The sequence below is a fragment of the Pleuronectes platessa genome, chromosome 11, assembly GCF_947347685.1.
Source record: "Pleuronectes platessa chromosome 11, fPlePla1.1, whole genome shotgun sequence".
NCBI lineage: Eukaryota > Metazoa > Chordata > Actinopteri > Pleuronectiformes > Pleuronectidae > Pleuronectes > Pleuronectes platessa.
This window is the reverse complement of record NC_070636.1, coordinates 14,235,323-14,249,181: the sequence shown is the minus strand read 5'-3', so window position 1 is coordinate 14,249,181 and position 13,859 is coordinate 14,235,323. Positions and strand designations below refer to the sequence as shown.

Below are 13,859 nucleotides of genomic sequence, written 5' to 3'. Positions count from 1 at the left end.
TTTTGCAAAGATAATTCTATTAGACCATCCCATATTGAAAAAAAAAATATATAGTATAAATACTACCATATATGATTAAAATATGCAAATAATATTCCAAGGTGGACAAAAACATAAAGTAAAGCCAGTAGAATACCACCATGATCTAAATCAAGGGGAAGGGGAGGGTGAGATGATGGGTATTCAGCTGCATCATGCAATTTCCCCACTAGACGTCACTAAATTCTACACATTGAACCTTTAAACCAATATCTGGTTTTAATATAAAGGATGGTGGTGCTTTTGACGCAATATGTTTATGTAGAGACAACCAAATCAGCCCAGCTAGTCTGACTCTAAACAAAAGCATTTCCATACAGTGTCCTTCAAATCAAGTAGACTTCCACCAGCCCATCAACATTCGCTACACTTGTTCACAGATGTGTGCAGTAAAGCACAGGGTGAGCGAGGGTGTCCGGCTTTTCTGCTGAGCAAAGCCATTTGTACACTGAGCCATCGTGGCAGACGCAGCTTAGCTTTAAACCAGTGTGGAGCAGGAGAGCCCACAGAGAGATTGGCCAGGCTCGAGCACGCCAAGCTACAAAATAGGGCCAGGTAGACTGGGAAGTGTCCGTATCCTCACACACCTTCAGGCACAAAGTTAAATGAGGGTTCACTGTCAGCCAAATGCGCTGCTTGGTGAGGTATAAAAGGAAAACTAATTGATATCCAACTGTGTATGTGAAGGAGAGAAAACTGGAGCCTTTACCTTCAGAGATGGAAGAGTGCACTGAAATAAAATGATGATGACCGGCTTACAGTACTGACCCAGCCTGACAGTCAAAATGATATTCAGCAGACGGCTATAAGGAAATGATGGATATAAATGCAACACCAATCCTGACCTCATTTACAAAGGACATGAAATCTTAATGTCCATGTGAAGGGATATGATTCTATAAAATGAGATCTTCTGTACTCAAACAAGAGAAGGTTTGCCCTTACTTACCTGTTTGACTAACAAACAGAATTTCAACCGATTAATTATCAATTTAGCTTAATATGAGGCATGTACAAAAGCTTACCATGTCACATCTCCGGTCAAACATTTTAAAAACTGAATTGCATCAAGATGAAGTGTGTGCATGAGAGAGAGCAAGAGAGACCACTCCACCATCCAGCGACTATCATTTCTTTATCTCGGTCTTTGTCATGTCCCAGTCATTGTAAGCCTAGGGACTAGCCGAGTATAAAGGAAGACTGACAACAAAAAGAAGGAATAGAAAAGTAAGTTATTTTACCTCAGGCACCTTCCAGAGCATGAAATGACTCTTTACAGCACACACAATAAAAATTAATGGTGCTTTATGTTGTGGTGGATGTGGATAAACCTGCAACTATGTTAGACAACACTGTACTGGATGGTCAGTGGAAAAGCTTCACTTCAGCAAAACAAAGATACTGATTCATAGATCCGAGATACAGTGGACATTTTACAAAATGGGTGTCAATTAGATATCTTTAGAGTGGCAGCCGCACTCTTGTGGTGAACTTGAAGGTGTGTGCTTAGATTAGACACGTTACCTCCAGAGGATTCCATTTTCATCAAACAAAATTTGCTAATCGCCTTATAATGTAGTCAGGTTCCCTCTAGGCATTCAGGTTAAATCTGAAATATTGCCAATTTTTGACAACAAATCCTCCACATTGTTAGTAAACTTCCCTTTTGATCATGTGATAACACTGCGATGTGACCCCGCTCCACTGCTGCTCATTAGAGCCACACCAATTTACCAGCCGATATAAGCCTCACACATACCTGCACGTATCTGCTAATGCTAACATGCACTGGTAGGAAAATTTAGATTTACAGAATTATAATAATTGCAAGGCTCTACCGTACAGAGCAGAAAACTATGGCATTGCGGTGTCTGACTAATTATTGATGGTATGTTCATTTCCAAGCATGAAGTTATTTACAGGCCATAATACTCTGTGAGGTGAATTATACATGTACAACCCCTGATTTCATCCCACAAACCACAAGAAGTGAAAATATTACTGGCTGATCATGCATGAACCTTGATCCAGATATACAGTAAAGACAAACCACTCCTCCCATTCAATCATCCATATTGACCGCTCCTGCAGGAATAAAAAGCCTAAATGTCATTGCATCCTCCACTAATGTCCTTCCACCTGCAGCTCGAGCTCTAAACCCTCCAAAATCTATTTCCTCTGGAAGGAAGGAAGGAGCGAGGCAGCTCTGTCCATCTCTCACTCCGATTAGTGCTTTAGAAAGTCTTTTGGATTTGGCATGTGATAGACAAACTGATGCCAGCCTGTCTAGTCCTGACATATTGGCCAGGCAGGCAGACATCAAACACGGCCCGCTGAGGACAAATCAACTTGTCTCCATTTCAAGCGAACAAGAAGAAGTGCCACCTTTCTTGATTGCACTCTTACCCCAACCTTTTGAACATTTATTCTGCTGCATTAAAAGCACAATATACTGAGAATGAAGATCACATATACAATATTGAGTCCTTTTTCGTTTACCTGCGAAAAGATATTGAATGCTGTTCGAGGTGGACTGTACTGCAGGCCACCCAAACAAACCTCAATTTCAAAGACTAAAGCAGTTGGCAGACAACAGAAAAATCTGCCCACAATGATGACAGCAGAGTCAGAGCTATCAGTTAACAGCTTTCTTTACTAAGTACAGGGAGGATGAGAGCACTAGATGTCTCATATTGTACCAACATTAAATCCTCCTTTGTTTAGGCAACAGATCAATGAGAGTGGCGTCGAACTTGAGACTCGTAGCACTTGGGACCTAAAAACATCATCAACTATTTATGAGTCTGCTGGAGAATTACAAAACTCCATAGGCTGCCAAAGGCTGAAATATGAGTATTTCGTTGTTATTAGATAGCTACATGCATACCTAAGATTACATTAAATATAGCGAAAAGGAAAGTTGAGATTTGCAGCCCGCAAGAATTATATGTTTTTACCTTCTAAACTAAGGATATGGAAAATCTGTTTTCTTATCATTGTTGTCTGCACAGTTACATACGGATGCATTATTAAAAAACAGACAAGAGCTTTCTAAGTCAGGGAATGAGTCCTGGTGAAAGTAAGCGAATGGCACACACACACAGACACACACACACACACACACACAAACAGTCAGTCGGTGAAGGTTGATTATTGAGATTGACACAGTCTCATGCACTCTATGAATGACTGAGCAGTGTTACATTGAGTGTTGCCTTCATGCTGAGCAGGATTGTATGGTTATACGATAATACTACATCCTGGGATATCTGAAAATAGCAACGTGTATGTGTCATTACCAACATGAAAACAATTATAATGCACAATGTGTGTCCAGCAGACTTTTCTGTGTGGTTGAAGATGCTTGAGTGTGTGGAGGGAGGAAGAGAGAGACAGCCAAAAGTGTTCTTCTGGAAGACATTGTGAGGATGGTCGATGCTGGGGCTTGGGATGGGGCTGGATGAGTGAGCTAAGAGCTTACAGATGTTCGACTTATGTCTTGCATGTCAAGCTGCCAAAGCCATAGCTGGAACCAAACAGCCGAGCACTACACAGGTTAGGACAAAACAACCAGCGAAAAGAGGTGAAGGAAGAACGGTGTTTGGAAATACAGAGCAATGGGATTCATTTGACAGACACTGATGGAAAGCTGGAAGAAAGAGCGGAGCAATGCAGTAAGGAATTCTATGACGAACATGTATTTCACACACTCACTATCTTAAATTTGACATTCCTCACTCAACGACACAGACCACCTGAGGTATTCATGTGCAACGTATGTGTGTGAGTATGTGTGTATCCTCTTGCTTTTACAAGACAGGTTCTTTCAAATGGAACATAATGGAGCCCATAATGGCACACACACTAAAGTCCATTAGGCTCCTAGCTGCATCACAAATGCCATTGTGGTGTGGATGTTTCAGGGAAGCACTACCACAGTTGATGTAAAGGCTTTACAGCCACATGTTCATCGACAATTAAAGCAGTTGAAAACAAATTAATCTAAACATTTATTTAGCAATTTCCTTGCAAGGGAAACTTAAGGGTAACACAATGTTGTGGCCATGTAGTTACACTAATTATGGAACGAAAGTGGTGACCCAAATGTGCTGCAGTTAAAACTAATAGTTAATACTGACCACATTTGATCTACTTAAAATTGGATTGAACACCTAGTAGAGCTCTCTTCTGTTATTATGAGAAGTGGAAAAGAAATATAAGAATGGCACCCCAGTCTCTATATGAGATACTGCTTTGCCATACAATGTACTGTATGGACTCTCAAAGAGCCCTTAACAGAAATTCTTAAATTCTCTTGGGAAAGGCCTACTCCATTCTATCACTGCACCATCTATGCATCTATGACACTGATTTCGGTACAAGTAATTGACAACATGACAACAATCCCTTGTCTATGAACAAGAGATGTCAGCCCACAAACAGACAATTGCAACAAAAAATGCATAGAACAAAAGCTAAATGGGATGAGCTGATGGTAGAGAGGGGGAAGAGTGGTATTTAGGTCAACAAGTTCATATTTCCAGCCTTAATTAAATTATCCTCTGAAGAAATACGTGTCAATATAACATTGGTATGATGCCATTTCAGCCCATTGCTCCAAAGTCTCTGTGCTTTAATTTTCCTTCATAAGCTTTTAAATCTCCTAATGAGATTAATTAGGTCAGTCCAGAGTTTGTCTAATGAGGCCCTAATGGCCTGAACCATGGAAAGCCATCCCATCGCTGGGAAAAGGGAGCTCCATGTTCCAAGTAAGAGGACGAAAAACTTCAGAGGGAGTTTTTAAAAGATGGTTAAGGAAGTTCAACATTGGAATAAAGTAGTGATAATCCATTAGGCGACAGTACAGGAACAACTGTACTTTCTTTAGCCTCAGCAAATACAATTTTGAACTGCAAACATGAAAAGAGTAAAAATTCATGTTTGCTGCAAAAATAAAAGATTAACATTACCCCGGGTTTTGAAAGACACATTCACCATTCCAGGGGTAGAGGCATCCTTATATCAAATTATTGTGGACGTTGTCAAATAGCAGATGAGATCAAAGTTCTGAATGGCCCAAAGAAATGCCAAGAAAGACAACAAACAACAACCCCACAAGGTTGATGCTAGCCTTGGTTGGTGGGAGTGTTACCTCATAGCAAAGACAGAGTCATTGTCCCTGACTCTACCTGGTGCTTAAGTAGACTGCTCTCTAAGCAAACATCTTTATGATTGGCTGATATAATTTCTGGACTAATAAAATAAATATCACCACTTTGGTATTGCCTTAATGATTTTGTTTTGATGACTCTGATAGCTTTCATTTAACATAACCATCAAAACCCTTTGAGAAGCACTTAAGAGTTTACCGATAATGATGATGCAAAAAGTAACACCTGCCCATTATCCTCGAGTTATCTCAGATACATTTGTAGAGAAACTGAACCCTTGAATCACAGTTGGTCAGCTTTTTATCCTTCTGAAAAACCATCAGTAATTACATAATCATGAACGTCGAAACAGGGTCTGTATCCAGATAATTGGTTTCTGAATTTGATTTGTTTTCAAAAAACGTAAATAAAAATAGAAACTCACAGCTGTGAGTTTCATAAACAAACTGAATCCACATCACAAACTGCAGATGTGATTCTGACTCATGTCGAGCTACCATCAGTGCTGTGATGCTGGTAATTCAGTTACTCCATATCAAGTGGTTCCTAATGCACCAACAGTTTTACCTTTCAGATCATAAATTAGATTTGGAAGTTATCAAAATGCAATTTATGAGTCAGGTTATACATCAAATGGGTCTCTGACAAATTGGGAGTGGAAAACAGATCAAAATCTATTTGGTCAAAGCAGCACCAATTCTTCAACTCTACCTAAATACACAGGGACTTGAAAGTCAGTTGAAGCTTGATCCTCATTCCTTTGGCTACGCACACAAACTGCAGACACATCAGCCAAACCTGGCACTCTGTATAAGAGGTTGTAAAGACACTCAAGCTCCTCTGGGTCAGTACCATGCAGAGAGGCTTACTCAGAGAAAAATACAGTATCTAATAGGGCTGCTCGATTAATCGAAATTTAATCGTGATTACGATTATGGGGTCAAACGATCTCCAAACTACTATAATCGAGTTGAAACGATTATTTGCCTTTTTTTCGAAAGAGACGCGCACGCGCAATTCAGTCCTTCCCCCAAAGCATTCAGCGGACCAGCTGACTGGCACTAACTCTCAAGCAGCGGTAAAGTGAAGGAGGCGAGTTGTGTGTGTGGTGATCGGCGGTGAAAAAAACAGCGCGAGTTGAAAAGCAGGGAGGGCAGCAGCAGACCATGTAGCTGCCGCGCCACGCCCTGCTATTCTCAAGCGCGCTCCCGCCTGGCTGTTCAGAGCGGTCAGACTGGACCCGCATTTCTTCGCGCCGGTCAGTCGGTCAGAGTGTTAGGGTTGCCATCATTAAGGGTTTGAATAACCGGGCACCGATATCCTGGTTTCACGGAGGAATAAGACACGCAGCCGTCATCGGCGTTTACCGGAACCGGAAGTGATTAAAAAAATAAAGCGGGCACATATTAATAATCGTTTAAATAATCGTGATTTTTATATTGTCCAAAATAATCGTGATTATGATTTTTTCCATAATCGAGCAGCCCTAGTATCTAAGATAGAAGAATCCATAAACTCTGACAGGGAGGAAGAGAGAAGGATGAATGGGGGAGTTAAAACGAGGGATAAAAAAAAAGAAAAAAAAGAGTGTACTGCTGGCCAAATGGTTACAGCATGAGCCACATAACTAATGTCCACAGTTCTATTCTGGCTGTTGACCTGGTTGCTGCATGCCAAACCTGTTCTATTTCCCATGTTTCGTTACTGCATCTTCACTCATGTTTATCATATAAAAGCGAAAATGGCAACAAAAAAAAACAGATGCAAAAGAAGACATCTATTTGACAACAACTAAGGAACAACTGAATATAATTTAATAATAGATGGAAGGAATTTATCCACAGACAGTGTGAGGGAAAAAAACTGGTACAAGCAAAATAACGGAAATATAGATAAACAAAGGTTTTCATATACATATTATATCTAAAATCATTATTATAGTCTTACCTATTTGCCTCTCAAGATCCGCCGCTTCATCTGGGGTGGCCCTGGGCAGCACCCCCGGGTCACTGAAGCTGGTTCGCAGCAGTGTCCCCAGTACAAACAGAAACAGCACGCCTCCTATGACTGGGATGGCCGGGGTCAACTCTAGCGCCAGGAACTGACAACTGACGGGAAGGAGGAGATGGAGAGAAAAAGGGTAAATAAGCAACAAATAAAGAAACATGTGGTTCTTTCAGACTGGTGATGAAAAACCTGGACGTCCAAATGGCCAGCTTTGGAGGATAAAAGCTAATTTTTCCTGCAGTTACGCACAAAAAGAGACCCATCGTTTTTAAATAATGTGACCGTCACTGCCCACATAATTCCATGTGTTCAGTTACATTGGCCTGCAATGCATCCACTAGAGGGTGGCTCAGAGTCAATAGTTTCTGAAGACAACAAACATGTTGACAGTGGGGGAGGTTGCTATATTGCACCTCTTGAGAAAGAGGCCGAGGTGGCATCAGTTTCGTTCAGTTTAGTTTATTTTGGTCCACAAAACATATTATAAACAAAAGGATTTGTTACAATAAAAGCAAGGCAATAGGTTTACAAAAAAATTATAAAATAAATAAAGGAGAAAAGAAAATGTATGGGCCGAAAGGGTGCAGGCTGAATCATAAACTTATCATGCCTATCCTTCATATCCAGAAGAATGCAACTGGCAACTATTAGGCCCTAAAATGTAATAAATCAAACAGAAATAAACAACATTTCCAATTTAAAATAAATAGTTATGACTCTGTTGTGTATTTGTTATTCATATTGTATTTTAAATTTTGTAAACATGTAAAGTCGTTTACATATTTTTAATTCATCATCAGGATTTTTTTTATATTTTTGTTTGTTTGTTTTGGGAGGTCAATTAAGATGCCTGTAGTTTCTAAAGCTGCTAACAGTACAAAGTCAGGAGAAATTCAGGAGATGTCGATGTGAGAACACATGATGGTTGAAGCTTAATGACCACCTAGTGTGTATATCCCCTTAACAGACGAGCAGAGGCACACACCAGGGTCAGTCCCTTGTGTTGTAATCTGTTCTAATGAGACAATCCAATATAATCCCATAAAACATCCAATAGTGCAGGTGTTTATAACAGTAATCACATTTAGTCTTACAGAGGTTGGGCAAAGGCTGCCAAATCCCATTTCATTAGCTGGTCTCCTGTCTATTGGATTTGATTTGGGGTCAGTAAAGCGAAGCCATGCCAGACAAGGGAAACTAGATGAACATATGGTAACCATATGTTTTGAGAGATGCTCTTGAGGAATTCAAAAGAGTACTGCAGCCAAGGTTTTTAATAGCATCTATGATTATATATGCATCTGTTTAAATAACTGTAAATGCAAACTGATGAATAATTCTTTAAATCACAACTGTAAAGTATCCGTTTCTTTGTTGTTTACTCAAAAATGTAAAACAACATCAGGTCAGGCCCAAAATGGACCCTTGTTGTGCAGGTACATTTTGTTTGAGAAAATGCTAAATAAAAATTTGTCATGAACAGAATATATTGATTATTGTAAAACCTAACCAGATAAACTGACTGCAGATCGTGAACAAAGTAGATATTTAAGTGGCATAATGGCCGAGGCAAAAATAACAGTAGCCAACCGTTGAGGTGACTCTGTTCAACTAATTGTTTTTCATCTATTATAGAAGTGAAATCCCCATTTTAAAACTCTGTTTTAAATTCATAAAGATACTATGTATTGTATGTTTAACCACATGTACAATAGGTGTTTGAAGAACATTTTATCACCATCTCACCAGCCTTCAGATGGTAACACCTTGGGAGGTCAGTTACATCCGCTGATCTATGCCAACACCAGTTAATCTGATAAACCAAGCCAAACTATATTTAGGATTGCTGTGTTGGGTTCACTGATGGCAGGGTATGGGGAGGATGTTCATATCAACCTGGAGCATTAACTAATATTTGCTTATTCTTGCTAACTGGACTTCCAGCAACACTGATTTTACATGAACTGCCGGAGAGCATTGACACCCGAGCAATGACCACCAAAACAGCTAGTTTCGAATTAAACAGCTAGTTTCTAATTTGAAAAGCCCAGGTAGCTGGCAGTAAATTACAATCTCAAGTAAGGTGAATAATGCCTTTGCCAATTCATTATAGCAGTTCATCTGTAAGAGGAACCCGTTATCTGTATAACACAACCAGATAAGAGGCAATTGGTGAGACAAATGGCAAATGAAACATATATTTTAAAGTTTTCATTTTTCAATATCTAAAGCAGATACATTAAACATGGCTGCGACAACCCCGACATCTGAGTGGACTCTGCCCTGGTCCTGCTGCTCTCTACATCTGGAGTAATTGAGCTGGGCAGAAAAACACTGGGTTGTCTGGGACATCAGCGGGAGCACCAAGCAGGACAACACTGTGCTGCATAAACACTTCAACATTTGCCTGAAGTTTCCAAGGTCATCATTCTTGACACTGACGGTGTCCACGCTCAATAGGCACTAGCTACAGTGCCTTGCATAAGTATTCACCCCCTTTGGACTTTTCTACATTTTGTCATGGTATAACCACAGATTAAAATTTATTTCATCGTGAGTTTATGTAATGGACCAACACAAAATAGTGCATCATTTGGAAGTGGGGGGAAATATTACATGGATTTCACAATTATTTACAAATAAAAATCTGAAAAGTGTTGAGTGCATATGTATTCACCCCCTTTACTGTGAAACCCCTAACAAAGATCTGGTGCGACCAATTGCATTCACAAGTCACATTTGCAAGTCACATAATTAGTAAATAGGGTCCACCTGTCTGCAATTTAATCTCAGTATAAATACACCTGTTCTGTGACGGACTCAGAGTTTGTTGGAGATCATTACTGAACAAACAGCATCATGAAGACCAAGGAGCTCACCAAACAGGTCAGGGATAAAGTTGTGGAGAAATATGAAGCAGGGTTAGGTTATAAAATAATATCCAGAGCTTTGAACATCTCTCTGAGCACCATAAAATCCATCATAAGAAAATGGAAAGAATATGGCACAACCGCAAACCTACCAAGAGGAGGCCGTCCACCCAAACTGAAGAGTCGGACAAGGAGAAAATTAATCAGAGAAGCAACCAGGAGGCCCATGGTTACTCTGGAGGAGCTGCAGAGATCCACAGCTGAGGTGGGAGAATCTGTCCACAGGACAACTATTAGTCGTCTACTCCACAAATCTGGCCTTTATGGAAGAGTGGCAAGAAGAAAGCCATTGTTGAAAGGGATCCATAAAAAATCCCATTTGGAGTTTGCCAGAAGCCATGTGGGAGACACAGCAAACATGTGGAAGAAGGTGCTCTGGTCAGATGAGACCAAAATTGAACTTTTTGGCCTCAATGCAAAACGCTATGTGTGGCGAAAACCCAACACTGCCCATCACCCTGAGCACACCATCCCAACAGTGAAACATGGTGGTGGTAGCATCATGCTGTGGGGATGCTTCTCTTCAGCAGGTACAGGGAAACTGGTCAGAATAGAGGGAAAGATGGATGGAGCCAAATACAGGGAAATCCTTAAAGAAAATCTGATGCAGTCTGCAAAAGACTTGAGACTGGGGCGGAGGTTCATCTTCCAGCAGGACAGCGACCCTAAACATACAGCCAGCGCTACAAAGGAATGGTTTGGATTAAAGAATGTTAATGTCTTAAAATGGCCCAGTCAAAGCCCAGACCTCAATCCAATAGAGAATCTATGGCAAGACTTGAAGATTGCGGTTCACAGACGGTCTCCATCCAATCTCCATCCAATCTGACTGAGCTTCATCTTTTTTGCCAAGAAGAATGGACAAACCTTTCCATCTCTAGATGTGCAAAGCTGGTAGAGACATACCCCAAAAGACTTGCAGCTGTAATTGCAGCGAAAGGGGGTTCTACCAAGTATTGACACAGGGGGGTGAATACTTATGCACCCAACAGATGTCAACTTTTTTGTTCTCATTATTGTTTGTGTCACAATAAAATTTATTTTGCACCTCCAAAGTACTATGCATGTTTTGTTGATCAAACGGGAAAAAGTTTATTTAAGTCTATTTGAATTCCAGTTAGTAACAGTACATAATGGGAAAAAGTCCAAGGGGGGTGAATACTTATGCAAGGCACTGTAAGAGGACAAGATTTTAACAGTCCTCTATGCTTTATGATTCTCCCTCAGCCTCCTGTACTGTTCAGGGTGGAGATGCACTATCCAGTCTACTTCAGATTCTAATCAAATTTAGGCCATACTTTTATTTCTGTCTGCCACTTACAATCCTTCTGCTTATAATATCCCAAATATGAAAATTACTATTTAGCTCTTCAGCACCTGCCTAGCAAAATACCAGTTGAACAAGTCTGTCAGACTTGTATGTACATTGATATGTAAACGAGAAAATATTACAATACATTATAGGGTCAGTGTGTAGAATTTAGTGACTTCTATTGGAGAAGTTGCATGTTGCAGTTTAAGATTATTCACCTCACCCTCCCTTTCTAAACATGAAAGAACCTGTGGTAACCTTCAGTTGTCATAAAAACGTTAAAAGGTGGTTAATTTGTCCAGATTTGACATTTAAATAATTTAAATATAAAGGGCCCATTCTAGGGTTAAAGAAAACTATTTGTATAATTAAGTTTATTACACATTAGTGAAAACAATCACTTAAATCTTTCCCAATGAACATTTAAGTCAGAATATTAGTTTAGCAAATTACTAGTCTTAATATTGTGGATTACATTAACAAGCAAATAGTCTTTTGGATGTTAAGTTTGCTTCAACATCCAAACAGGAAACAAATAACAAAAGAATGCCAGAACATTTGACCATTTAGTCCGTGCTGAGTGGACAATTCCTTGGGAAAAGTCTTATGTGGGAAAAGAGCTACATTGTTGGTTTCTTGTCTGGAAGCTTAAGTGCATGAGAATTGTACAGCGGTTAGCTGTAAGTTAAAAACAAATACTTAAAGTCTCTTCAAAATTACTCATTGTGCGATGACATTTTGTTTTAATTGACCAGACTATTTCTATTGACCAAAACATTTAGTGCTTTCCTTTTATTGTACAGAGAAGAAAAGACAAGCAGAATACGGTCTGCAGCCAAGGTCCGCTCTTATTGTTGTATCAATTATAATAAAGTATAGATTTGACAGCTGAGTGCCCTGCTTCACTTTACAAGAAAGAGTTTAAAATAATTAACAACAAAATAGTACTAAGGCTGTCGCTAGAACCGATACTTGCAAACCAATTCTAACCTGCCGCTGCAGGATGGTTGCTGCCCCTGCTTCAGGATCGGTGCAGGCACACATTGAATTTAGTGTCCTTGTACCGTGCTGTATTACAGTTTTTTTCGATTGCTTAAGCACGAATTTCAAAACAGGGCCCGGTGTTTCAAACACTAAACACAATCAGCACAACCACACACCCAATCAGCAGAGCACCTCAGATCCTTTGCAAAACTAAACACTCTGGTAAAAACTATACACTTATTTATCAAAACCATATTTTTTTGGCACATGAAACACACATGCTTCATATTACTTAATTCTGCTTTAGCCAGTTACACACTGCTGTTGCTAACCTTAAACACTTTTAGCAATTCCAGTTCTCTGTGATTAGAGTTCTATAAGTGAAGTACTCTGAGAAAGTGCAAATATACAATAAATTCACCAAACACTACACAAGACCAATACTGCAGTCCCATGAAAATTTAATTTATTTCTCTCCATATCCCCAAATCAGTCAACATGTCAACATGGAGAATCACAACAAATCATGTCCCATGCTACTACAGGAGTGTGCATAACACTGTAAGCTTGAAAAATATCAGACAAGCAGAAAATTCTGTATCCAGTACAGTTTCAATGAGGGATACCTGAGCCTGGGGCTGGAGATCATAAACCCTCCACCGCCATGCCGAGAAAAACTCTTTGATTGGGTTTAGAGACGGAGAATGTGGTGGAAGGTATGCTACTGTAAACTGTGGATGGTGTTGAATCCAGTTCTGGACCAGAGCAGAGCGGTGGAATGACACATTGTCCCAGATGACAATGGATTGCATCTGGTGCCTGTGGTTTACTGCTGTGACGATGTTGTGTAATCGGTCCAAACATTTGAGAATGTGAGGTGTGTTGTAAGGACCCATATTGTCGTTACGGAGGAGGACCCCATTCTGTGTAGTGGCAGCGCAAAAGGTGACGTTACCCCCACGTTGCCCTGGGACATGGATTATAGCCCCGTGGCCAATGATATTTCTGTCTCTCCTTCTTGCTTTTGTCAGGTTGAACCCTGCCTCATCTATGTATATGAATTCATGTGATGTCCTCAGCATCATCTGTAAAACTCTCAGAAATACAGTGAAAGACAAGATTGTGTAGTTCAGCATAGGTCTGGAATACAGTACATTTACATTATGAAAGTTATGTGTGCAGTATGCAACATCACACACAACATCATTACTAATGCCGTAGCCTTCTCCACCTCCGTGGATTCCCCCTCTCACCCTCACTCTTCTTCTTTTTTGAGCACAAGCTCCATTTTGGTTGAAAACAGGTGAACTAAGCTGCTGCTTTGCTATAGTGCTTAAACCTGATTGGTGTGTCTACAATTAAGCAATGTGGTGTTTGAATGCCAATTGGTTAAACAAGGTGTGTTTAACCAATTGG

At 40.0% G+C, this 13,859-nt stretch overlaps 1 protein-coding gene across 2 annotated transcripts in view; it reads right to left on the bottom strand.

The window, feature by feature from the left end:
• zdhhc14 (zinc finger DHHC-type palmitoyltransferase 14) overlaps positions 1–13,859 on the bottom strand; it is a 45,649-nt gene that overhangs the window by 19,358 nt on the left and 12,432 nt on the right. For both annotated transcript variants that reach the window (XM_053433988.1, XM_053433989.1), the window contains exon 3: positions 7,158–7,318. In XM_053433988.1, coding sequence (XP_053289963.1) covers positions 7,158–7,318 — 161 coding nt within the window. The remainder of the gene's footprint in view (positions 1–7,157; positions 7,319–13,859) is intronic.